The 26,179-nt window shown below is 45.5% G+C and overlaps 1 protein-coding gene across 3 annotated transcripts in view; it reads left to right on the top strand.

Annotated features, from left to right (window-relative positions):
- Positions 1-243: 243 nt before the first annotated feature.
- CD40 (CD40 molecule) overlaps positions 244-26,179 on the top strand; it is a 225,751-nt gene continuing 199,815 nt past the window's right edge. For 2 of the 3 annotated variants that reach the window (XM_068264001.1, XM_068263999.1), the window contains exon 1: positions 18,664-18,962. In XM_068264001.1, coding sequence (XP_068120102.1) covers positions 18,915-18,962 — 48 coding nt within the window. In that variant the 5' untranslated portion in view covers positions 18,664-18,914. Of the gene's footprint in view, positions 453-18,663; positions 18,963-26,179 lie in introns of those variants that run through there. The other variant, XM_068264000.1, reaches the window with a different exon arrangement.

Genomic DNA, 26,179 nt, shown 5'->3' with positions numbered 1-26,179 from the left:
AGGTATGCTGTTAATTTAGAATCGAATTGAAGAAATATGGTCTGTTTGCACCATGAAGAAAGGTAGCAGTATGGTCCAAATGAAGGCTGACCTCAGAACATTGATAATAAAAAATCTAACTGCAGTTAGCAATATATCCACAAGATGGTGGTGATACACGTGGTGAAGGCTTACTCACTCTCTGTCCACAAGCCCTGGATAAGTCTACAACGGAGCCTTGCGCCGGCTGACTGGATGGAAGGCGTTGTACAAGAAAGGTGGCGTGAATAATGTTAACTCATTACTGGAACACGTGTGCACACGTTCAAGCTGGTCTATACATACCCCAGAGGGACTCCACTGTCACTGTTTATTGTGGAAGCAAGCAGCTGTATGGCGAGTGATCTTGGGACACAGCAGTATATCTCCACAGCACCCGGATGATCGACAGCCATGGATCTAACTACTGAGTGGTGAGAGCCTCAGTGAGGCGGTATCCTAATGACTGCAGTATAGTGATCTGGGCATATTCTGCTAGATGAATTGTGGAACTGTTTTTGCTGCTCCATTGAACATGCTTTATGCCTCCATGTAGTGGTAGTGCACCACAATTTGTGTACAAAACCTCTTAGAGTACTCTCTTCACTTGAAGCATAGTTTCTATAGTGGCAGTTAGCTGTTAGCATGTACAGTAATACCGTTGTGGGATCCCAAATGTGACTGACGTGATTGAAGTGTGTTGGCTAGTGTGAGCCCAGCCGGCTGTGCATCATTCATCTCCGACAGTGATTTTTATGGTTTTAAATTGACATGATAGTGATTATACAGTGTTTTCTATTTTTGAATAAAGCTATTTTTGGTGAATTTGATGCAGAGTCTGCTTCCCATTGTCTTTGTTGTGATAAGTAGTAATTAAGTTATAGGCGAATGAGTGGAAGGATGACTGAAAGGTGAAAATTGCTCTGGTACACGAGGGGAAAAAACCCTCAGTAGTGAAGTGGTTAAAGAAACCCTGTAACAAAAAAAAAAGTTCCCCTGGAGGCTACTCACCTCGGAAGGGGGAAGCCTCAGGGTCCCAATAAGGCTTCCCCCTCCCCTGTAGCTGCAGGCAGTCCAGCGCTGGCTCCCCCGAAGTGTCCCGGAATCCTCCCTTGACAAGGCTGATAAGCGCTGATTTATTTACCTTTCCTGGCTCCAGCAGGGGTGCTGTTGCGGCTTTCCACACGGAGATAGGCGACAATAGCCGATCTCCGTTAGGTCTGCTCTACTGCGCAAGCGCAGGAGACTTACGCCTGCGCTGTAGAGCAGCCCGAGAGCGATCCGCTATTTCCGCCTATCTCCGAGGCGGAGAGCCGATACTGCGTCTGCGCTGGAGCTGGGAAGGTAAATATTTACATCCTGGGAGTTTTATCTCCTCTGCCGAGGGACTGAGGAGGACGGGGGAAGCCTCAATAGGATCCAGAGACTTCCCCCACCCCAGGTGAGTACCACCCAGGGGAGGTTTCTCTCAGTACAGGTTTTCTTTAACCTCCTTAGCGGTAACCCCGTGTGTGACACGGGGTAAGCCGCCGGAAATCTCGTTCTTTGAACAGGATTTCCTGATCGGAGATCGCCGAAGGCGATCGAAGCGGGCGGGGGGATGCCGCTGAGCAGCGGCTATCATGTAGCGAGCCCTGGGCTCGCTACATGATTTTAAAAAAAAAAAATTTAAAAAAAAACTGCTGCGCTGCCCCCTGGCGGTATTTTTCATACCGCCAAGGGGGTTAAAGCTTGGGCCATGCTAGACTGGATGCACAATGGTGAGCTCACAGCAAATCCACCCAGGATACGATGTGTACAGTGGCATGTCCCTGCCATTCACATAACTTGCTGTTGTGTATTTGGCCTGCTCACATTGCCACCCACCCACTTTACTTGCCATTCTCCACTGCTGGTTGCCGCTCACTACACTGATTCATAACCCCAGCAGAAGCATTGGCCTGCATTGGATGCAAAAGACAAATAGGAATCCTCCCTAGCAACAGGGAGCATTCCCATTTGTCTACCACTCAGCAGTGAACTAATGAGAATCCTGCTTGGATAGGAAGGATTCCCATTGGTCTTTTGCAATACAATGGGAACCTGATGCTTCTACTAAGGATATGATATAGATATACCAGTGCCTTTTCTCTGCAGTGTACTGAGTGGCGGTGGAACCAAATGCGTTGGAGGCGGGCGAGTTAAATTTGCAAAACGGATGCAGCAACCAGTCTAGTAAGATCCGCTTTGTCAGCGATTAGTATCTGCATCAGGGACAATGGCGCAAGTTGGAACTTCAAGCTGATCGGAATGAACAGATCTATTAAAGCAATCAAATGTAAATGGTTCCTATACTTAACATAGGAACCATTTGCATGTCTGCTGATGCCCAATCTGAAAAACGTTGCATTTTTTACCCTAGTGTGGATCGAGACTAAAATTTATTCCTGATGACTGCTTTTTTTCTTTTTACAGTGGTAATTCCCTGATAATACATATTTCCTGGCACAGGCTGTGACTATATTCCTCAAGCAGAACTGAAAGTAAGGGAGTTTCAGAAGGGAAACTCCCCACACTAGAAACTGAAGGAAAAGATTCCAGCTGATAAGATGGAGAGGACAATATGTACCTAAAACTCTCTTCATTTGGACATTTTCTGCACTTTCATGACAGATAATGGGGCAGTTTTTGTGTTCACTGACATAACCCTCTAGTGACTGTGCCACGGAATGAACAAATATGTATTATTCATAAAAAAAATGATCCTCATTTATTGTAGCATTTATAATGTCTGGCTGTTCTGTTGCTTTGTTGACTTTTGGCATAAAAACAGCATGAGATCTACATATGATGTGCAGAAATATTATAAAATGTGGCACAATGTCTATTGCAAAGAGCAATTCATAAGTAATAACACCATTTTCAATAATATGTGTTATATATTAAAGTGAAACTGAACACAGCAGGCTTACTCACAGATGGCCTGCTGTGGTTCTGACTTTAAAATCTTACAGTTACAGGCTGCTTGAGGAGGTTTCTTGACTTCAGTGAATATGTGACAGCAAACCTGATCAGTCTGGATGCCACACTTAGAGCCAGTTCACACAGGCGTACCGTGATGTTAAACGAGCACAAATCGGGATCAAAATGTGGCGTTTGCACAAACATTGGTAAACGACGGTTCGAAGGACTTGGTACTTTGAGCACTAACCATTCAAATGAATGGACACTGCCGAATGGAGAGCGTCTAAACTGTGGTTTACTATTGTTTGCACAATGCCGCATTTCGATCCTAACTTTTGCCTGGCGCTTAGGCAATACTGGAAGCTAGGTAAGCATACAAGTACATACCAACTTATCCTTTTGCCTAATTACCTGCTTTATACTTATAGTATAAATAGTTTATATAAATGACTGTATAGTCATACTTATCAAATGTCAAGATTGCAATTAACCACTACTACCCTCTAAAGGAATTACATCCAATATGATTAAAAATCAATTAAAACCGAAAAAACATATGCCATAGTCCCCAGTGTTCCAGTATGCAATGTATGTAATATTGCACATAATGCTGAGAGAATTCTCTTATTTTTTATATGCTTCAGTGTCATCTAGATAAGAGGTGTCACTAGAGTTGGTGTCACACAGTGCGGAAACTTATAGTGCCACCCCTCTCTTATCCCATGAACCCCCAACCTCACCAGGCTAAACAAAACCAATAATAATTTTTTGTATTAACATTATTTGTTACTGACATTTGTTGAGAATGTGGTTGGGAAGGGGTTATACTAGACTCATTTGCTATAGGGGTAAAGAGGAGTTAGGGAAAGGCTTTGTTATACTGGCCAATAGGGCTGCTTCCAGCTTTTATGTCACCACAGGCAAGAAGTCCTGTATCAACCCCGCCAACCCCCCAAAACACACACACACACACACACACACACACACACACACACACACACACACACACACACACACACACACACACACACACGCACGCACGCACACCATGTGCTGTGGAAGGTGGATGCATAATAATGGGAGTGACCAAGATACAAACAACCCACCAATCCTGTCGCATTTCACTGCACACCCCCTTTCTACACTCCCCTAACCCAATATGTAAATGCAGAGTATAATGCAGCAGAAGCTGTGCTCTCACCTCTCTGCCAGGGTCCAGTGCTGTGCTTCTGCCTGTTTGCTGATCGGCCTTATTGCCCAACATCTCCTACCGCATGTACCATGATTACACGCAACATGAGGAGAGTGAGGTGCCAACACTAGAAAGAGCAGGAGACAGACAGGATGGTCACACAGACACAGTGTCAACTCTGTTGGGAAGGTAAGAGCGTAGCTTCTATTGTGCTATGCTATGCATTTTTCACACTGGGCTGGGGGAGCGTACGAGGGGGATGGGGACAGATAGTGACACAAGAAGCAGAAGGAAGCACGAAAGGAGAGCAGGATGCACAAAATAGGGGCCACAAGGAAGTCACAAAGAGAGACAGAGGGAGGCACAAAGGAGGGGCATCAGGAGGCACAAAAGGGGGAAGAAGGAGGCACAAAGGGGGGCAGAAGAAGGCACAAAGGGGGGCAGAAGAAGGCACAAAGGGGGGCAGAAGAAGGCACAAAGGGAGAGAAGGAAGCACAGGAAAACAGAAGGCACAAAGGAGAGAAGAAGAGGCAAGAAAGGGGACAGGAGGCGGCACAGGGGGATGCACAGGGGGGAGGTGGGAGTAGCACAGAGGGACACAGTGGAGGATGCTTGCAAGTTACACTTTCCAGACCTTTTGATGTTGCAGAAGCAGGGGATCGAACACCCACAGGAGGTGGGGCTTAATTCAAGCAGGTGAGGATATGTTTGGAAGCAGGGCTTAATCCAGAGGCATGGCACTCCTTAAAATGGCATGAAATGCCTTTGCCTAAAAACATCCCTGCTAGCCACACTTTGCTATAGGGAGATGTGGGGCTCTGGCCAAGCTCACAATGGTTGAATGAATGGGGATGAGAGAGCAGTACTACACTGGAAAAACTTGTTCAGTGAATAGAGGAGATAGTGATTGTTAGACTGGCCGCACTTTGCTGTGTGTGTGTGTATGGTGGTTGGGAGAGACCTCTGGCCATGTGGGGCAGCTGGATGGGACACTTTTCTAAGGGGTGAATATGGGGATGTTAACTTGATCACCATGGAGCACAGAGCAGCCAGAAGAGAGAAGAACAAGTGGGAGAAGTACATCAGGCTCTAGCCTGGTCTATATTTCCGTAGACTTACTCCACTCTACCTTAGCCTGGAGCTTGTGTCACCCCCTTTGCTGGTGACACCCCCTCTGCTGGTGACACACCTACTGCACCCCCCTAGTAATGTCACAATACCACACACCACTTTATACCTACACATTCTTCTGTGAGGCAGGTATAAACTTGTTATCCTACCTGCCTTTCTCCCAAACAAAATATTGTGTGTAAAATACACAGTCCCCCGCATTTCTCAACATGGTTAGTGCTCCCAACCATTTGAGTTCTGTGTAAACTCCTGGGCAGCAGTTTAAGTGCAGAGAGAGCTTTCCTACAGCAGGGAAAATAACTACTGAACACATCAATGTTTTTCTCACACATACAAAGAAAACACAATAAATACATCTATAAATCAGTCGTGGCAGTCTGGAAGGGCCAAGATTCCTGTAGAAACAAGGGAAATTAAAAGAGAGAAACCAAGAGCCCCGTATAGTGTAGTATGCAAAGCAATATGAAACAAAGGTACTATAAAAAGTGAGTGCTCACAAAACTGTGTACGGTTCATATGGCAACATGAAAGTCCATAAACTTCCATGTTACCATTCACACTACAGGTCCGCATTCCCATGCGTTACGTCGTAACACATCTGGGAACATTTTAAAGCACGACGCATACGTTTCCCCGATGGGTACTGCTGCCGGCGTCTACGCTTTAGCGCACCACAACGTGCATTCCGTGCGATCACTGTGCGTTGGCAGCGATGTTATGTAGTGTGAATGAGCCCTAAAAATAAATGAATAACATTTTTTAAAAAGTTTACAAGATACGTATAAACTTACTTGAGATGATGGTTTGTTGTTAATCTGTGAGGAAAAAAAGGGTTATTTGTACATCTGACACACTAGATGAGGCGTTTCATGGGTAGAGATGGCCCAAAAGGTTCGCCGGCGAACGGTTCCCGGCGAACTTCCATGGGTTCGTGATCACGGAGAACAGCGAACTTTCGCGGAAGTTCGGTTCGCCCCCATAATGCACCATTAGGGTCAATTTTGCCCCTCTACATCACAGTCAGCAGGCACATTGTAGCCAATCAGGCTACACTCCCTCCTGGAGCCACTTCCCCCCCTAATAAAAGGCAGGCATCGCCGGCCATTTTACTCACTCGTGTGCCTGCAGTAAATAGAGAATGGACAGCTGCTGCTGCTGCTGCAGACTCTCATAGGGAAAGATTAGTTAGGCTCTTGTAGGCTTGTTAGCTTGCTCCTTGCTGATTCTTATTGCTAAAATAGCACCCCATAACAGCTCTTTTGAGAGGTAATTTTGTTCTTGTGATCTATTTTTTTTTCTGTGTGTCCCACTGACACTTGTGTTGCATAGACAGCCTTGATAATTCATACTGTGTGTGTGCGCAACTGCCAGGCCCAGCACATTCAGTGACTACCTGTGTGTGTGACATGTGCACATTGTAATACCCATTACTGCATATACCTACCTACCTGTTCACAGTGCACCCACCCACCTACCTACCTTCGTGAGTTGAGCGCACGCAGTGTCACTGTGCCTGTCCGCTACCTGTCTGTGTGTGACAGGTGCACATTGTAATACCCATTACTGCATATACCTACCTACCTGTTGTTCACAGTGCACCCACCCACCTACGTGAGCGCACGCAGTGTCACTGTGCCTGTCCGCTACCTGTCTGTGTGTGACAGGTGCACATTGTAATATCCATCACTGCATATACCTACTATAACCATACTATCCCACCGGCAGATGAAGCTGTGGAGTGCAGACGAACACAGCCTCTGCACTGCCACAGATGCCAGATGGGAATTGTACGAGTTGAAGCAATGCAGGACAAGATAGCCCTTAAAGAGAGAGAGCACAGAGACAGAATGTATGTGTGTACACCAAACTAGTCGCCACCCAGCGACGGTGAACACACAACAACGGAAATGAAGTGGGAACGCAATCGCAAGAGTAGCGATTTCCAATAGTGACACAAGACCGAATTAGACAGAGCACAAGTGTAGCAAGAAAGACATTGCAAATAACAACGATCAGAATATCAAGGAAAATAACAAAAGCTAGCTAAATGCGAACACCGCACTCATTTGCAACAGCGAACGCATTAAAGACACGATCACCGCGCGTTAGGCGCCCATTGATAAGTGTGCCACCCTAACTAACCAATGTAACACAAACACGAAATAGAGAACGCAAACGCTTGCTAAATGGTTACCTCACCGAGCCTACAGCAAGCGTTCGTACCAGACAAGACAGAGAGAAGGAGTAGCCAGCAGCAACCGCAGCTCTGGCCTACACTCCCAGACAGAGCACAGAAGGAACCATCGCTCCAACCACTAGAGCGGATGCGATCCAGACAGACAAACAGATGAGGCTACCAGTAGCAACCGCTGCTCTGGCTAGCACCCCTAAGGCAGAGTACAGACAGAACGATTTCCTGTCGACCGCCGCTGGCAACAAGACAATCGCAACAGATAGACAGTACAAGGCAAACAGATAGTACAATCTGACTACGCTAGAAGGGATTCCTAGTGCAGTCCCAAGGAATTACTCTAAAATAATCTTAAGCAAACAATAGCAAGGCTGATACTCCAGGAGAGTTAGCAGGAACAAACCATCATGACCAGCCAGGAATTCTGGGAGCAAATGGTATTTATACTGCAAGCCATCAAAGGAAGCAGCTAAGCAATTTGCATAACAAGTGGATCCAAATTCCTCCCCAGAACAGCAACTCTGCAGCTTGCAGAGTGGAGACAGGTCCCTTTTCCAGGAACCTGCAGCACTCAGACTTACAAAATGGTCAAACAGCTGTCTGCCTGTGCAGACAGCAGAGCAGATCATTACACCTACCTGTTGTTCACAGTGCACCCACCTACCCACACGAGTTGAGCGTACACAGTGTCACAGTGCCTGTCCGGTACCTGTCTGTGTGTGACAGGTGCATATTGTAATATCCATCACTGCATATACCTACCTGTTGTGTTCAGTGCACCCACCTCATCACTGTATATACCTACCTGTTGTGTTCAGTGCACCCACCTACCTACGTGAGTGCACGCAGTGTGATATATCACTCCGTGCAATCCTGTTAACTGCACCTGTGTGACTGCACATTGTATAAGTCAAGTACGTCAGTGCATACCTTTCACTTCATCCCCCCCAATATGGACACAACAGACAAAACAGGCAGAGGTAGAGGCAGACCCAGAGGAAGGCCACCCAGCAGGTCTGTGCGAGGTCGTGTTGATGTGATTTTGTGCGGCCCTCAACCAAAGTACAGTGCTCAGAAGAAGGCACGACCCATCAACTCCCAAGATTGTCAAAACGTGGTTGACTATTTGACACAGAACACCTCATCTTCCGCAGCCACCAGCGCTACTACAAGCATCACATCCATTGCATTTGACACTTCACAGGAGTTAATTGGTCAGGAATCAACTGATTCACAGCCATTATTGTTACAACAAGATTAAGGCGCTAAGCAAGTTACACCACCTCATATGTCTGAGTTAGGCGGCGACACTATGGACGTAATGTGTGAGGAGGAGGATGATGAAGTACCTGCTGTTGGTGCAGTTTAGGAGGTGTCTGAGGCAAGTGAAGCTGGGCAGGATGATTATGATGATTATGATGATACGGATACCACATGGGTTCCTAATAGACAAGATGACCAATGGGATAGTTCAGAGGGGGAGTCAGAGAGGAGTAGGAGGATAAGAGTTCCTGAAAGAAGCAGGGGGAGCTCGTCATCAGAGAACACTGGTGGCAGTGTCCGGCGCCATGTATCGCCACCTATGTACAGCTAGCCAACATGCCCTTCAACGTCAGCTGTTGATGCCACCATAGTGCCATCACCCCAGGGGGGCTCAGCGGTTTGGAAATTTTTTAATGTGTGTGCCTCAGATCGGATCAATGCCATCTGTTCTCTCTGCCTCCAAAAATTGAGCCGTGGAAAGGCCAACACTCACGTAGGGACAAGTGCCTTACGAAGGCACATGGAGAAAAAGGCACAAACTGCAATGGGAAGAGCACCAGAGCAAAAGCAGCACAGAAAAGAAAACCAACCCTCCTCCTCCTCTTCCTCGTTCAGGTGCATAATGTTTAGATGCTTTCTCCCTTGCACCTTCACAGCCACCCTCCTCCACTCGGCCTCTGCCCTTGAGCGGTTCCTGCTCCCCTGCCCACAGCAGCCAGGTGTCCGTGAAGGAGATCTTTGAGCGGAAGAAGCCAATTTCTGCCAGTCACCCTCTTGCCCGGCATCTGACAGCTGGTGTGGCGGAACTGTTAGCTCGCCAGCTGTTACCATTCAAGCTGGTGGACTCTGAGGCCTTCTGTAAATTTGTGGCCATTGGGACACCGCAGTGGAAGATACCAGGCCGCAATTATTTTTCTAAAAAGGCGATACCCAAACTGTACCGTGAAGTTGAGAGGCAAGTAGTGTCATCTCTGGCACACAGCATTGGGTCAAGGGTCCACCTGACCACGGATGCCTGGTCTGCCAAGCACGGGCAGGGCAGGTACATTACTTACACAGCCCATTGCCTGGTGACCGATGGCAAGCAGGGAGTACGCGGCTGTGCAGCGGACCAACTTGTGACATCTCCCCGGCTTGCAGGGAGTCCTCCTGCCACCTCCTCTCCTCCTGCTATATCCTCTTCGCTATCGTCCTCCTCAGCTGAGTGGCACTCTACTGGTGCTGCAATCTCCTCTCCAGCTACACAGCCCCATCTCCCCAGGGCTTATGCTGCATGCCAGGTACGACGGTGTCACGCCATATTAGACATGTCTTGCCTCAAAGTGGAGAGTCACACTGGACCAGCTCTCCTGGCTGCTCTTAACAAACAGGGGGATCAGTGGCTGACCCCGCACCAGCTGGAGATCGACAACGTGGTGTGTGACAATGGCAGCAATCTCATTTCCGCATTGAATTTGGGAAAGCTGACACATGTGCCCTGCATGGCTCATGTGCTGAATATAGTCATTTAAAGATTTGTGTCAAAGTTCCCAGGCTTAGATGACATCCTAAAGCAGGCCAGGAAGTTGTGTGGGCATTTCAGGCGGTCTTACATGGCCATGGCACGCTTATCGGACATTCATCGGAGAAACAACTTGCCGGTGAGACGCTTGATATGTGATAGCCCGACTCGCTAGAATTCGACCCTGGTCATGTTCTCTCGCCTGCTAGAACAGGAGAAAGCCGTCACCCAGTACCTGTACAATTACAGTAGAAGGACACAATCTGGGGAGATGGGGATGATCTGGCCCCCGAAATGGACACTGATGCGAAATGCATGAAGGCATGCGGCTGTTTGATGAGGTGACCAACCTGGTGAGTCGCAGTGAAGGCACCATCAGCGACTTGATTCCATACGCTTACTTCCTGGAGCGTGCCGTGCGTAGGGTGGTGGATCAAGCTGTGGAGGAGCGTGAAGAGGAACAGTTATGGCAGGAACAGTTGTGGGAGCAATTTACATCAGAATCAGATGTTTCCTCAACACCTGTGGCAGCACAGAGGGGGAGGAGGAGGAAGAGTCATGTGGGGAAGAGGAGTCAGACTCGGATGATGAGGAAGGTGGGTTTTTTTTGGAGGAGGAGGCGGTGGCAGAAGAACAACCACAGCAGGCGTCGCAGGGGTCTTGTGCTGCTCGACGTTCCCGTGGTATTGTTCGTGGCTGGGGGGAGGAGGAGGACTTACCTGACATCACTGAGGAAGAGCAAGAGGAGATGGATAGTACGTCTGCATCCAACTTTGTGCAGATGTCGTCTTTTATGCTGTCCAGCCTGTTGAGGGACGCCCGTATAAAAAACTCAAGGGGAATGAGCTGTACTGGGTGGCCACATTACTAGACCCTCGGTATAGGCACAAAGTTCCGTACATGTTACCAACTCACCAGAAGGCAGAAAGGATGCAACACATGCAGAACAAGCTGGCAACTATGCTTTACAATGTGTTTAAGGGTGATGTCACAGCACAACGCAATAAAGGTGCCACTGCCAGTAATCCTTCTCCCATGTCCACGCACGCAAGGACAGGATGCTCCAACGATATCATGGTGATGTTGGACATGCGCCTTAGCGCTTCCGGATCCACCCTCCACCAAAGCCTGGACCGGCAGGTAGCTGACTACTTGGCCTTAAGTGTGGATGTAGACACTGTGAGCAGCGATGAACCCTTGGACTACTAGGTGCGCAGGCTTGACCTGTGGCCAGAGCTGTCCCAATTTGCCACCCAACTTCTGTCTTGCCCTGCCTCAAGAGTCCTGTCAGAAAGGACCTTAAGCGCAGCTGGAGGCATTGTCACTGAGAAGAGAAGTCGCCTAAGTCACAAAAGTGTTCAGCACCTCACCTTTATCAAAATGAGTGAGGCATGGATCCCGGAGGGCTACTGCCTGCCCGAAGACTAGTGATGGGCCGAACCTCCGATTTTAGGTTCGCGAACTTCCGCGGAAGGTTCGGTTCGCGAAAAAGTTCGCGAACCGCCATAGACTTCAATGGGGAGGCGAACTTTAAAAAATAGAAAAAATTCTACCGGCTGGAAAAATGATAGAAAACATGTTTCAAGGGATCTAATACTTGAAGGCAAACATGATTGAGTAAAATACACATCAAAAGTCCCAGGCAAAAATCTAGATTTCACATAAACCCCTATTTTAAGGTCAATTTTCAATTACTGGCCTACTCTGCTCTCTCTCCTCCCTCCCCTCCTTCCCCCTCCTCCCGGAGGGACTCATCTGCCAGAGAATTATAGTATTTCAAAAGCCAGCTTACATACCATGGCTGGGAATTGAACCCAGGTCTCACTGTGTGGTGGGCAAGTACCTTAACCGCTGTACCACCAACACTACTAACTGAAGCTAGCCTAGCATGTACCATTTCTGCTCAATCCAAGAGAAAAAAGAGACAAGACAAATAACATTTATATCACACTTTTCTCCTGGCCGACTCAAAGTACCAGAGCTGCAGCCACTAGGGCACACTCTATAGGCAGTAGCAGTGTTAGGAAGACTTGCCTAAGGTCTCCTACTGAATAGGTGCTGGCTTACTGAACAGACAGAGCCGAGATTCGAACCCTGGTCCCCTGTGTCAGAGGCAGAGCCCTTAACCATTACACCATCCAGCCACTGCTTAAGGATTTGTAGCCAGGCATGGCCTTGCCTTTTGTGTTCAACAGTTGTCCAAAGAGAACCCCAGATAGCCAGGCACTGTACCACCAACACTACATGCAGAAGCCAGCCTAGCATGTACCATTTATGCTCAATCCATTTATGCTCAAAAATACAAGAGAGAGAGAGAGCGCGAGAGCGAGATTAATCTACCTGGCTATCTGGGGTTCTCTTTCGACAACTGTTGAACACAAAAGGCAAGGCCATGCCTGGCTACAAATCCTTAAGCAGTGGCTGGATGGTGTAATGGTTAAGGGCTCTGCCTCTGACACAGGGGACCAGGGTTCGAATCTCGGCTCTGTCTGTTCAGTAAGCCAGCACCTATTCAGTAGGAGACCTTAGGCAAGTCTTCCTAACACTGCTACTGCCTATAGAGTGTGCCCTACTGGCTGCAGCTCTAGTGCTTTGAGTCCGCCAGGAGAAAAGCATGATATAAATGTTATTTGTCTTGTGTAATTTTTCTCTTGGATTGAGCAGAAATGGTACATGCTAGGCTAGCTTCAGTTAGTAGTGTTGGTGGTACAGCGGTTAAGGTACTTGCCCACCACACAGTGAGACCTGGGTTCAATTCCCAACCAATGTGAGTTGGCTTTTATGCTACAAATCCTTAAAGGGAACCTAAACTGAGAAGGATATGGATTTTTCCTTTTAAAATAATACCATTTGCCTGAATCGCCTACTGATCATGTGTCTCTAATACTTTTAGCCACAGCCCCTGAACAAGCATGCAGATCAGGTGCTCTGACTGATGTCCGACTGGATTAGCTGCATGCTTGTTTCAGGGTGTGATTCAGCCACTATTGCAGCCACAGAGATCAGCTGGACTGCCAGGCAACTGGTATTGTTTAACAGGAAACATCCATATCACTCTCAGTTAAGGTTCCCTTTAAGCAACCTAAGGTTTCTCTTGGATTTAGCAGAAATGGTACATGCTAGGCTAGCTTCAGTTAGTAGTGTTGGTGGTACAGCGGTTAAGGTACTTGCCCACCACACAGTGAGACCTTGGTTCAATTCCCAGCCATGGTATGTAAGCTGGCTTTTGAAATACTAGAATTCCCTGGCAGATGAGACCCTCCTCCCTCCGGTAGGAAGGGTAGGAGGGTGGAGGGAGTGAGTAATATACAAGAGCCTAATTAAACTCTCCCTTGCAGAGTGTGTGTAGCAGCTGTCCCTTAAATAATTAGTGTAGGCAGACGAGTGAGTAAAACGGCACAAGGACCTTGCCTTTTATAAGGGGGGGTGGGGCTGCAGGCGTGAGTGCAGTCTGATTGGTAACAATATGCCTGCTGACTGTGATGTAGAGGGTCAAAGTTCTGCTCCATAGAGCATTATGGGGCGAATCGAGTTTCCGGGAAAGTTCGTCTTCGCAGGTGAACGCGAACCACCCGAAGTTCGCCTGGAACCATTCTCGGGCGAACCGTTCGGCCCATCTCTACCGAAGACTAAGTCAGTCCCCACACACAGCATCTCTGCCCACAGGCCGCTAACCTTCTCCGCCACCACCAACAGGGTCCAGGACTCCAGGCGGATTCCTGAATTTTTAAGGCTGCTATACTAATTTTTCTGCTGCATGTACATGCCTGCCTAATTTTTCTGGCTGCACTGCAGCTGCAACAACAAAGCAAAAGGCATGTACATGTGCCCATTCCCCTTTATGATCATTACCTTGCCGCGGTGAAGGGGCTTGCGTATCACAATGAAGCAATGATCGCCGGCTATATGAGTGTCTCGGGGGGTGGCACACCAAAAATAATAAGGTCGTTGCTTCATTGTGGACAGACCAAATTTGATCAGCTGGACAGTCACTGTTTTATCGTTGAGCTACCACAGCCCGGCGACCATATGGGCTTGAAAACTGTGCACCAGTCCAGCACGGCCGTCACTACACAAACCGCTGTTTGCGGTGCGTTACACAGTGAGTTTGGTGTGTCAGTGTGAAGCAGTACTCTAATTACACACCCTGATTGATGTATACACATGCAAGAAGTTTTAAAGCACTTTAGGCCTGCAATTTAGCATTCAATGTGATTTCTGCCCTTAAAACGCTGCTTTGCATCCAATCTGGATTTTTCCCGGGGACTTTTGGCATGTATCCCACTCCGCCATGTCCCCCTCCAGGTGTTAGACCCCTTGAAACATCTTTTCCATCACTTTTGTGGCCAGCATAAATTTTTCTACTTTTCAAAGTTCACCTCCCCATTGAAGTCTATTGCGGTTCGAACTTTCACGGGAGGTTTGCAAACCGAAAAACGGAGGTTCGAGCCATCTCTATTCACGGGTGTGTTTCCTACATCCTGAGGTAAATGAAAAGTGTCTGGAGATATGTCTGGATGGGCTAGAAGTGCCTATAGCTGCCTGGCAAATCTGCTTTGTTGAGCTACAAAACAAACAAACGCAATTTCCCTTTAAACTTAAGTGCCAAAACATCATCAGCAGCCTTTTATTAGGCAGATAAAGCTCCTTTGCCTTCTATTTGCTTTTCAGAAACCAGACTGAATTCAAGCTATTTGCCAATTCTCCATTTGCACAGATGAAAATAAAACACTTTAGCTTTCTTTTTAACACTTAATCCTACTAGGAAACTGTGTAAAGTCTGGTAGAGCAAGTACAATACTAGTGCATCTCATTTGCATATCATCAAAAAGTAATTGATTTCAGTGATTCAATTCAGAAAGTAAATCTCATATGTCATATAGATTAATTACACACAAAGATATATGTCATGTGTTTATTTCTTTTCATTTAGCTGATATTGACCCATAGGCAATGAAAAACTCAAATTCAGTATCTCAGAAAATTTAGAATATTGTGATTCCATTAAGAGCCACCACACACAGATGTATCCGGGATATGGGCTACAACTGTTGCATGCATTCTTAATGTCAAGCCACTCCTGAACCAGAGACAATATAAGAAGCGTCTTATGGGTCTGGCTATTACCCAAATTACAATAATTGAATGGCGGTGCCCAAATTCGGTGCTGCACGGGCCCTGAGCAGGGGACAAAATGACCTGCCTTGCTTACCTGTGCTAAGGAGAAAATGGACTGGACTGCTGTTCAGTGGTCTAGTTCTCTTTCCAGATAAAAGTACATTTAGCATTGCATTTGAAAATCAAGATCCCAGAGTCTGGAGGAAAAGTGGATACTGGACAGGCAAATAATCCAAGTTGCAAGAAAAGAAGTTCAGTGTGAAGTTTACACAGTCAGTGATGATGGTGTGAAGTCTACTGTGTTTTATCATGTCCAAAGTCCGGAGCAGCCATCTACCAGGTCATTTTAGATCACTTTATATGTCCTTATGCTGACAAGCTTTATGGAGATGCTGATTTCACTTTCCAGCAGGACTTGGCACTTGCCCACACTGCCAAAAACACCAATACCTGGTTTATTGACCATGGTATCACTGTGCTTAATTGGCATGCAAACTCACCTAACGTAAATCCCATAGACAATCTATGGGGAATTATCAGGAGGAAGATGAGAGACACTAGACCCAAAACATGCAGACAAGCTGACGGCTGCTATCAAAGCATCCTGAACTTTCATACCACCTCAGCAGTGCCATAGGCTGATCGCCTCCATTCATACTGATTGTGCTAGGGGGTGGGGACAAAGGTGTTTATTTGTCTTGCCTAGGCCCAGAGATGGATTAAGATATAATGGGGCCCTAGGCAAGGTAGTAGATTTGGGGCCCCATTGTGGTCTTTTTAGTAAGATGAAGTAGAGAGAGGTCAGAGAAAGTGGCTGGTGGGCCCCTTGACACCCACTAGACCCAAGGCACCTGCCTAAGTTGCCTGGTGGATGATCCTGCTCTGCCTAGGCCACCAAAAACAGTACTTTTTGTGATGTCTCTTGACTAAACAGCACGAGTCCAGCTAAATGTACTTCATTTATAGAGTTTACCTGAGCCTGAAGCAGAACAGGGCAGGGATATAGGTGCTGTGTTCTGTTATGAACTGAAAACTATTACATGTCTACTGTTTTGGATTTTTTGTGGACACAGTATAAGTATAAAGAAAGGTCTTTTTATGTATACATATATGTTTCTTTTACTTCTCAACTTCCTTATTTGACTTCCTGGGTGTATTTTAGGAGGAAAGGGAAACAATGGGTTCAGCACAGGTTGATGGTTGGGTGTGAGACTGTGAGCATTGGATCTACCTTAACCCCTTCCCGACTGCCTAACGTCAATAGGCATCGGGAAGGTGGCAGCCCCTGGACCGACTAACGCCAACAGGCGTCAAGTTCTGGGACAGGGTTTGACAAGGGATAGTGCGCGTAGATGCACGCGCATCCCCACTTAAAGAGGAACTCCAGTGAAAATAATGTAATAAAAAAAGTGCTTCATTTTTACAATAATTATGTATACATGATTTAGTCAGTGTTTGCTCATTGTAAAATCTTTCCTCTCCCAGATTCACATTCTGACTTGTATTACATGGTGACATTGTTACTGTGGGCAGATTATGGAGCTGTTTCTAGCTGGTCTGGCTTTAACAGACAGCTATTTCCTGTCTGAACATTGTTACATTGTGACAGTTTGCCCAGAGTACCGTACGGTACCAGAGCCTCTTGTGGGAGGGGTTTCAGCACAAAATCAGTCAAACAGCGCCCCCTGATGGTCTGTTTGTGAAAATCATTATTTTTCTCATGTAAAAGTGGGTATCAGCTACTGATTGGGATAAAGTTCAATTCTTGGTCGGAGTTTCTCTTTAAGTGACGGAGCTCCGGTCCAATGTCAATCTACCAGCGTCGATTGCCCTTAGGAGACTGTATCAAACAATGGAGAAGTGACCATGCACAGGAGGCTGAACTCAAACACTGAGGGAGTGCACCGGCCGAATAATTCACAGTCCAAAATGTAAAAAGAGAGAGGCCTTGCAGATCCCTAATATAAAACTTGGCATTTATTGGAAAAAATTAAAAGGCATACATTACAGTTCCACAGCCTAGCTGAGAGAGGTACAGACTAATGGGGAGGTCATGACTGCCTGTACCTCTCTCAGCTAGGCTGTGGAACTGTAATGTATGCCTTACAATTTTTTCCAATAAATGCCAAGTTTTATATTAGGGATGTGCAAGGCCTCTCTCTTTTTACATTTTGCCCTTAGGAGACTGTTGTGCAGCGCTGCGATCTACGGCAGGGCTGTACGGGAGAGGCTCACAGTGCGATCGGCTCTCATAGGCTGATGCCTAAGAGAGACAATGGCTGTCGGGGGAAGAGAGGGGTGCAACATAAATAAATAAAAAAAAGTCATTTTTAATTTAAAAAAAAATTATTAAAAAAAAAGCAGACCCTGCTGCAGCAATCAGAGCCCACCAATAGAATGCTCTGATGGTGGGCAGAAAAGGGGGGGAGGAATCACTTGTGAGCTAAATAGTAGCTAAATAGTAGCAGGTAGCTGGCTACCAGTGAAGGTCGGATGAGGGTCTGAAAAATCAGAACCACACAGGTCTCTAATTTGGGGTGAAAAGAGGAATTTTAAAAGCATTACAGCCATTAATTTGTGACCTTTTTTACAAAATGATAACACTCTGTTCTGCATTATTATTATTATTATTATTAATTTATAAAGCGCCAGCATACTCCATGGTGCTCTACAAAGTAAGAAACAAATATTGGGTAAACAAAATACAGAATTGATACAAAATACAGAATTGGTAATTACAGTGACAAAAATAACACGATGAATAAAATGTATAATGAATTCCAAGACACAAAAAGGGGGAGAGAGCCCTGCCCTTGCAAGCTTACACTCTAATGGAATGAGGGTAAACAAAAGGTGGTTAAATGGTAAATGGCATAGGTAGTTATAGAAAGATTTTTTATTTTTGCTGTATACATTTATCTCAACTAAACTGGGGAATTTTTGGTTGTGCTGAATGCTTCTGAATTTTTGCATAAAGAAATGAAAAAAAAAAATGATGACAGTTCTGCTATAAAAATCCCTGGGTAATATAATTTCAGTAAAAAAAAAGTCTTATCCATTTAAAATGTCACAAGTGATGTATTAACCTTTGTCTCATGTCAATATAAGCTATCCCATAGCTACTATATACTGTACAAGCTAAAACCACCAGAGGTGGTTCACTCTATAGTCTTATAGGCTAGGGCCTTTTCCCATAAATGACTATAGAGTGAAGCACTGAGGCAGAGTTCCTATTAAAAAATCCCCTAGTACGGCCTCCCTCAGTTTCCTAGTTTCACTTTCAGGAGGGATGGGCGTCTACATAATCAGGAGCAGACTGCATACGATAACCACTCCAGCTGCTGTCACTGATTTCTGCTTCACATGATCCTGGATACATTTACTGTAAATTGTGCACAAGCTTCTTGCTACAAACTGAGGCTTTTCCTATCTTGTGTCTATACCAGGCTGGGTGTGAGATCCCTGTAAGGAGTGAATATCATATTCTTTCACTTTCACTGGTGTTAGTCTGTGGGACCTTCGCTTTGTTCCAGTCATCCTTAGAATCCTGCTTTGCGATGTTGTGCTGGGTGTTATTACTGATCTTTGGCAGCTGCTACCACCAGGTGAGACATAACTTATCAATTATCCTTATCCCTATTATTACATTGTAGCTGAAATAAGGCTAATGCCACAGCTTTTGGAGATGCTTTATCCATAGCAGTCATTTTTATTTGGTGTCGTCACTGTGGGGCGATTCACATGGGGATATATTCAATGAACTGCGGTAAGCAGAATAACGTGTGTAAAGTCTTACTACATTATGAGTAGGACGTATTGCAATACATTACCTGCAATGCATTACAATCTACTCATCACACTAACCGCAGTCTAGGGAATATACGCTATAGTTTGCCTGTGTATGAATAAGGGCCACAAGTGAATTTGGGCCCCCAGTTTCAGCTAGTAGAATATCGGTATAATTTACTGATGTTTTACGCTTTAAAAGTGTAAATTATCAGAAAATAGAATAGAATAAGAGGGTAGTTGCTGCTGTTGGTACTTGGAGGAGGGACCATTATCTAGGACCACTGGACCTCTGGAGTGTGAAATAAAGACAAGCAAATGTGAGGTGCATATGCGAGTAGCTTGTGCCTAGTAAAATGTAAGGGCCAGTGCACACCAAAAACAGTTTTTTGAAGTGTTTTTCAGAGCAATTCTAGGCATATGCAGAGCAATTTTCTACACATGCCTAGCGGTTTTTGGAGCATTTTGATGTAGTATATTTTATTTTTTGTTACAGTAGAGTTGTAACTGAACAGCTTCTGCAACAACAATGCTTGGAAAATCGCTCTGATCTAGCGTTTTTCAGAGCTATTTTCCACTTTCCTATACTTAACATTGAGACAGAATCGCCTCAGAAATCCGCAAAAATGCTACAGGACCCGAGTTTGCGCTTGGGATAAAAATGAATCGCTCTGGTGTGCACCATCTCATTGAAATACATTAGCCAAGCAGTTTTCATACCGCAAGCATTTTTAAAAAACGCTCAGAACTGCTCTTAGTGTGCACCAGCCCTAACACCCGATCCAAGAAATCACCTCTAAACACTGTATGGGTTGGTTTTCAACTGCCTGGTTGCAGGGCTGGTTTTAGCAACAATGGGGCCCCAGGGCAAAATAAACCTGGGGCCCCCCAACAGATACCCCGGAACAAAAATCAGCATTAAGGGACCTTTTTTGCAGCTGGTATAGTCAGGGTGTGAAGCCCCAATCGGTCGGAGCTCCACATTCTGGCTATCCCAGCCTGCATGGGGGACTAGGGGCTAAAAAGTTTCAGGAGGGGGGACCCCATATAATTTTTTTTAAAAAAATTCCCACACTCTAAACATAAAAAAAATAAATAAATAAAAAAATTGGGAAAATAGGAAAACATGGCAGGGATCTTCATACAGCCATATTGCGGCTGTATAGCAATCCCTGGCCAAAGCACTGTGGCTGCGGAGGGGTTTCCAGGAGGTCCATACGTGGAAATTCATTGCTCTTTCTTTTGATACATGTAAAATTACACTACCGTTAGGTTTGCTACTAAAAGTGACATTTACCGCATTTAAATTTACAGTATACTTTTTTTCCTTTGAAATTTTAAAATCGATTTTCTCAAAAACTATAAGGTCTTTTGGAAAAAAATATTTTCCTCTTGTAGCCACTGGGGCAATTGCCTACAGGCTCTGGGGCCCTGGGGCAATTGCCTCCTTTGCGTCTATGGTAGCACTGGCCCTGTCTGGTTGCTGTGACACCAAAAAAGAAACCCCTTGATACTGATTGCCCACATATACAATTGAGGAAGTCTCCATATGCTTAATAAAGAAGTTACAGGAATACAAATACACCCCTAAAAAGAGTACTTAGGGGGCTTAAATACCTGGGTGTCATTCTGATGCTGGAACTGGATGAGATGCACAATGATAACTACACCCGAATGTTTTCAGCCCTCCACAGTCTCCATAATGAATGGAATCATTTTCAGCTCTCCCTCACTAAGCGGATTTATGATATTGCTGCCTAAACTTTTGCACCTCTTCAGGTGCCCTACCGATTGGGGTGGTCCTGGAGGATGTAAAAATGCTTCAGTCCCACATCACTAAATTTATATTGAAGCATGGCCCACCTAGGATAAAATAGCAGCAATAGCAGTTATTTCACTATTTTCAGGCCTCCAGACTAGAGCATCCAATGGACTTCTCCCCCAGGCACTACTAGATGAGTGGATCTAGAATCTTCATTATAATCAGCCCTTTCCCTATTCGTAGCCTCATCAAGACTAATAAAGCTGTCACACCCTGTTTACTTCAATATCAAATTATACACTTTGCTGTTGCCTTCTGAAATAAAGGAACCAGAACTCTGGGCCTTGATAAAACATACTTCTTGCTGTACTCCCTTTTTTGTAATACTGATTTCCTTTGGGCCCAACTCTGGAGGTCTGCAGACGCTGGATTGCTGGGGGCATTACTGTCATACGAGAGGTTATCGCAGAAGGTTGCGTGATGTCCTGGCCAGAGCTGTCTGTACAATACTCTTTGTCTAGCTCGGAGTTCTTTCGATATATGCAGATTAGGGGGTACGTTTTCTCGGTCATCCGGTCAGGCCTCTGAGTAGAGCCAACTAGAGAATTCCTTAGTCGGAAAATCAAAAGATGCTTAATTTCGGACATGTACTCTTTTGTGTGGTATCAGAATTAGAGGATCTTACCCCTGCAATGAGTAGATGGCAGGGGACAGGCTTAATTTTGTTGTTGATGCTGAGGGTCGGGAATCCATATTTGGATGTATCGGTTTGCCTTGGTTACCAATTGTATACTGCTGTTTTCTATACCGTATCCAATTTAGTGCAGTCCTTAGCGTGGACGCACAGCCATTGGCCACTTCGTTGCGACGTCACTCTTGACAGCCGCACGTATGTGACCATTTCTATATGTCGGTGCGTTCCACCATCTACTTTCTTATGGGTCAGGATCTCCGGCCAATCCAATGGGGAGGGCGGGACCTATACGGCACACCGGAAGTGCGTCTTTGCCTGAGACACTCATTTATTTCCAGCTAACAACAGCATAACCGAGTGCCTGCCAGCTCCCCCATATACCTTGGAATCCATATTTAGCTGTATGGCTCGTTTCTCCATCAATAACATCTTGAAAGAGCACTCATATAAGATCCTCTATGACTGGTACAGTACACCCGATAAGTTTCACCAATGTGAAATGTTATTGTAATGGATGGCGGAGACACCGCCGTGCCGTCTGGCAGCGGGGCGGCTGTCTCCGCGTTCAGACCGGCGGTTTCCGCACAGCAGCATGCGTCTGGTTTGTCTGAGCCTAGTAGTGCACACAGATGGAGAGCTACGCGTGCTAGGAGGCAGGACCTTTATGCCAATAGGAGAGGGATCAGCTGATCAGGACGATCAGCTGATCCCAGCGCTGTGGGTGATTGGCTGATTGGGACTGGGCGGCACTGAGGAGCGCTGCACTATATATACTTCTTGCCTGTCAGTTGCTGGTTGTCTGCCGTTGCGAATACTTACGTGTGAGCACTCAGACCAGTCAGATCTCTCAGTGTGTTAGAACCAGGAGGACCTGGGAATTCACACTTAGCCAGATTACGTGTGTGTTATACTTTAGACCAGTTCCAAGGTGTTGTGACCATGGACCTCACACCCAAGCTTAGGGATACTGTGTCATTTGATGTGTTATACTTTAGACCAGTTCCAGGGTGTTGTGACCACAGACCTCACACCCAAGCTTAGGGATACTGTGTCATTTGATGTGTTATACTTTAGACCAGTTGCAGGGTGTTGTGACCACGGACCTCACACCCAAGCTTAGGGTTACTGTGTCATTGCTGTGTTATACTCTACACTAGTTCCAGGGTGTCGAGACCAAGGAACTCTCACCCCAGTCTAGGATTTTGTTACTTATATGTTATGACCATTTGCTCTATCAACCTTTCTCTTGCTTTCTGATTCGGTACCTCTGCATATCTGCCTACCTGTTGCCAGACCCTGCCTGTACCTGGTTAACTAATCAGTCTCTCTCTCTCTGTACCTGATCTGCTCGTGTGTTGCCGACCTGGCCTGCCCGACCACCCAAGCTGTCACTCACCCTGAGTGCTCAGTCTAACTGTACTAGCAGCAACACCATTCCACCAGGTGTTGGCTGCAGAATAGTCTGATTCCCAGTATTGCAGCCTTGCAGGGAATCATTGGCTCACAGGTTATCTCTACCCCCTCTCCTAGGAGATAGTTCCCACACAGCCAAAGGCCACCTGCTCCTCAGGTGGTCCATGCTCATAGTTGCTGCATCTCCCGCTCCACGGGAGATAGCCTACTGTTGCACCAATACATTTACTCATTACTAGGTGTCCAGAGGTTAGTCATACTTGTATTATTGGTGATTCTGCAGATACTGCAGATCACCAATAATCAGATTCTCTCTGTGTGCTGACACCGATCGTTACAGTTATTCACTGATATTTTGTTTTCAGGGTGTAGAGTCTACGGACAGAGTTCTTCTCAGTTACACTGCTGGTGTGGGTGTCCTGCAGCGAAAACCTTTTTTTGCAGACATGTTTCTCACTTATCTCAGATGTGCTGGAGACCCCCATACTTACAGATCCATTTTCTGTTTTAAAATAAGTTTGTCACTGCCATTACTTACATTACAGAAATTACATTTGAGTTCATACATTGAATTGTATTTTGGGCAATGGAAGACTGCAATGATTTTTTTTTTTATGGGCTGGTTCACGTGTATCTTAACTTGTCTGCTTCTGTCTTTAGTGTTACTGCAATAGACAAACATAATCATAATGATTTCTCGGACAGCAGATATCTTGCTATCCCGGGGCGGACATAGACCCGTGAAGACTGCAGCCACACAGGGGCCCCATGTCCTTGGGGGCCCATGAACCTGCAACCACAGTCAGGGACAGATTATCCTCTAGGTTCATGTATGTGTCAGCACCCGGGCAATTAATAAGCTGTCACTCCCCTCCATGTATTTGTCTTTTTATCCATGTCATTTTCCCCCATATGGTTATCGCTCATTATGAGAATCATTATTTTGTGAAGATTGCAACACTATATACACAATAAGGGCCCGTTTCCATTAGAAGCGGTGCGATGCGGCTGCACAGCCACATCCGAACGCGGTCCCCTCCATACACTTCCGCATCTCCCGATGCAGAAGTGATGTGGCCAGCAGCGGAAGTGATGCAATGCAGCGAGGTAGACGAATTTGCATCACTATCCCTATGGAAAAGCCAAGCAAAAAGTTCCAGGTCAGCACACCTTCTCAAAATGCAAAGTTTTCAATTAATTGCTTCATAAGCACATGAACATGACAATTGTTTCGGGGCCACAGCGGGTCCCCTTCTTCAGATGCAGTGCAAACAAACAACTCACCATTCCGTGCACATTGAATATATCCTCTATGAGGTGGAAAACCACCCATGACAATCAATAAATAACCCCTCCCATTACATCTTGCATAACAAGTAAACAAATATGCAATTGCATGATCAACATATCATTCTGTACATTTTCACTTATGGGTGCAATCACATGTATCCTATAGCAATCACAAATTGATCGCCAATATTATTGCCAGTGATGCATATACCAACTCACCCAGAAAGTCAATCAGTACCCATGGAGGCGAGGATCTGGTCCCATTCAAACCTCATAGGTTGTTGGTTCTGATTACAGCCGTTACCGTGCGCTCTGTGGCTCGCTGTCATGACAACCGACGTCACTTCCGCCGTGGGTAGCGATGCATAGTTCACAATACGGATATGTTTGACATATATTTGTATAGTATGTGTTTTTTAACAGATGTACATGTATACTGTATGCCTCTGAGGAATCGGCTTTTGGCCGTGAAACACGTGTCAGGCAGTCTTTTTGTAAATTGGATTTCTGAATTGTGCCTACAACTTGTATCCACAATCCAGAAGATTTGTGACTTGAAGTATAAAGAGTGAAATTGTTCCTTAAAACCCTGTTTCTCATTGAGTGGACTTTTACATTACATGTAAGTGGCAGTTCCTATCTGAGTCAGGACAGGTTCACACTGTAGTCTGACCCTCACTGATAAGAAATTACAACTATAAAACACTTTCGTAGCAGAAAATGGCTTCTGAATGCAGGAAAGAGATATAAAGGTTCAGTAGTTCATATATTTTAGCTCTGGCATACTTCAATGAATGTGTCATTGAGCAAAAACAATAAAACCGTAAAAACTTAAAAAGTAGATTTAAATATGAAACTGGAATATCTTAAAAAGTCAATTTTAGGAGAAGGAGGATAGATACAATTGTTTATTTCATTAGTTTATTTTTACCTCGGGTGTCCTTTAATTTGAGGTTTCAGGAAGGGCCAGACCCAGGGGTGTATCAAGTCAGGAGCCAATAGTAATTTTTCAGTAGTTAGCTTAATTATTAGGCCTATTTTTTACAAGAAACTGAAGGCAGTGAATCTAGAACTCATGCAGCCATCCAATGGGATAAAAACCTTTGTAGGCAAAGAACCAATACAACAGCCAGTCAAATCGTTTCAAACAGAGAATTAGAAATTACTTCTTTTCTATTCCTTTCAGTTAAGGTTTGTTTAATTGACAAATATCCCCTACGTGTTATTCTTCCTCATTTCTCAGTTGGGTAGTTTCCAGACACCTGCTGCTTACAACTTTAGAGAATGTGTAGAAGAGCAGTGCTGCATACCATATGAATGTGTGAATTACCAACATCAGCTGCCTGCCAAGTTCTTGAATGAATGATGTTTACAACCTGTGACTAGAGTGCAAATGAGATTTGTTGTATGGAAAGAACAACAACAACATAGTTCAACCACATCAGGTTTGACAAAAGCAGAGCATGCAAATAATAATAGAACCTACATTCTTTGACATCCACTGGTTGGGTCAATTGGGGCTCTTTCTACCTTCCTCTGGAAAACTGTCTATCTACTGCTACACTTAGTGAGGTGAAATGTGACATGCTGAGGTAAACATGTGTATGTACAGTGCCAAACATATTAATAGCTAGCCTTTTTTTCTTTTTTTGCCTGAAAGAGTAAGGCTGGGTTCACACTTGCAGCCGGACAGTGTACTGGCCGCTCCAATGGTCTATTGGGGTCTTACTAGCGCCTGGGGTGGATGCATTTCAAACATAGGCTATATGAGAAACACATCCACCTGTCCGAAAAAATTGTGGACGACACAGAAGTGTGGTCTGCTTATTGCAAATGGATTTGTTGCAGACTGAGAAGTGTGAACAGATCGTATTTAT

Source organism: Hyperolius riggenbachi, chromosome 12 (genome assembly GCF_040937935.1).
Source record: "Hyperolius riggenbachi isolate aHypRig1 chromosome 12, aHypRig1.pri, whole genome shotgun sequence".
NCBI classification, from domain to species: Eukaryota; Metazoa; Chordata; class Amphibia; order Anura; family Hyperoliidae; genus Hyperolius; species Hyperolius riggenbachi.
Note: the sequence above shows the minus strand (reverse complement) of the source record. Positions and strands in the feature narration are given on the sequence as shown.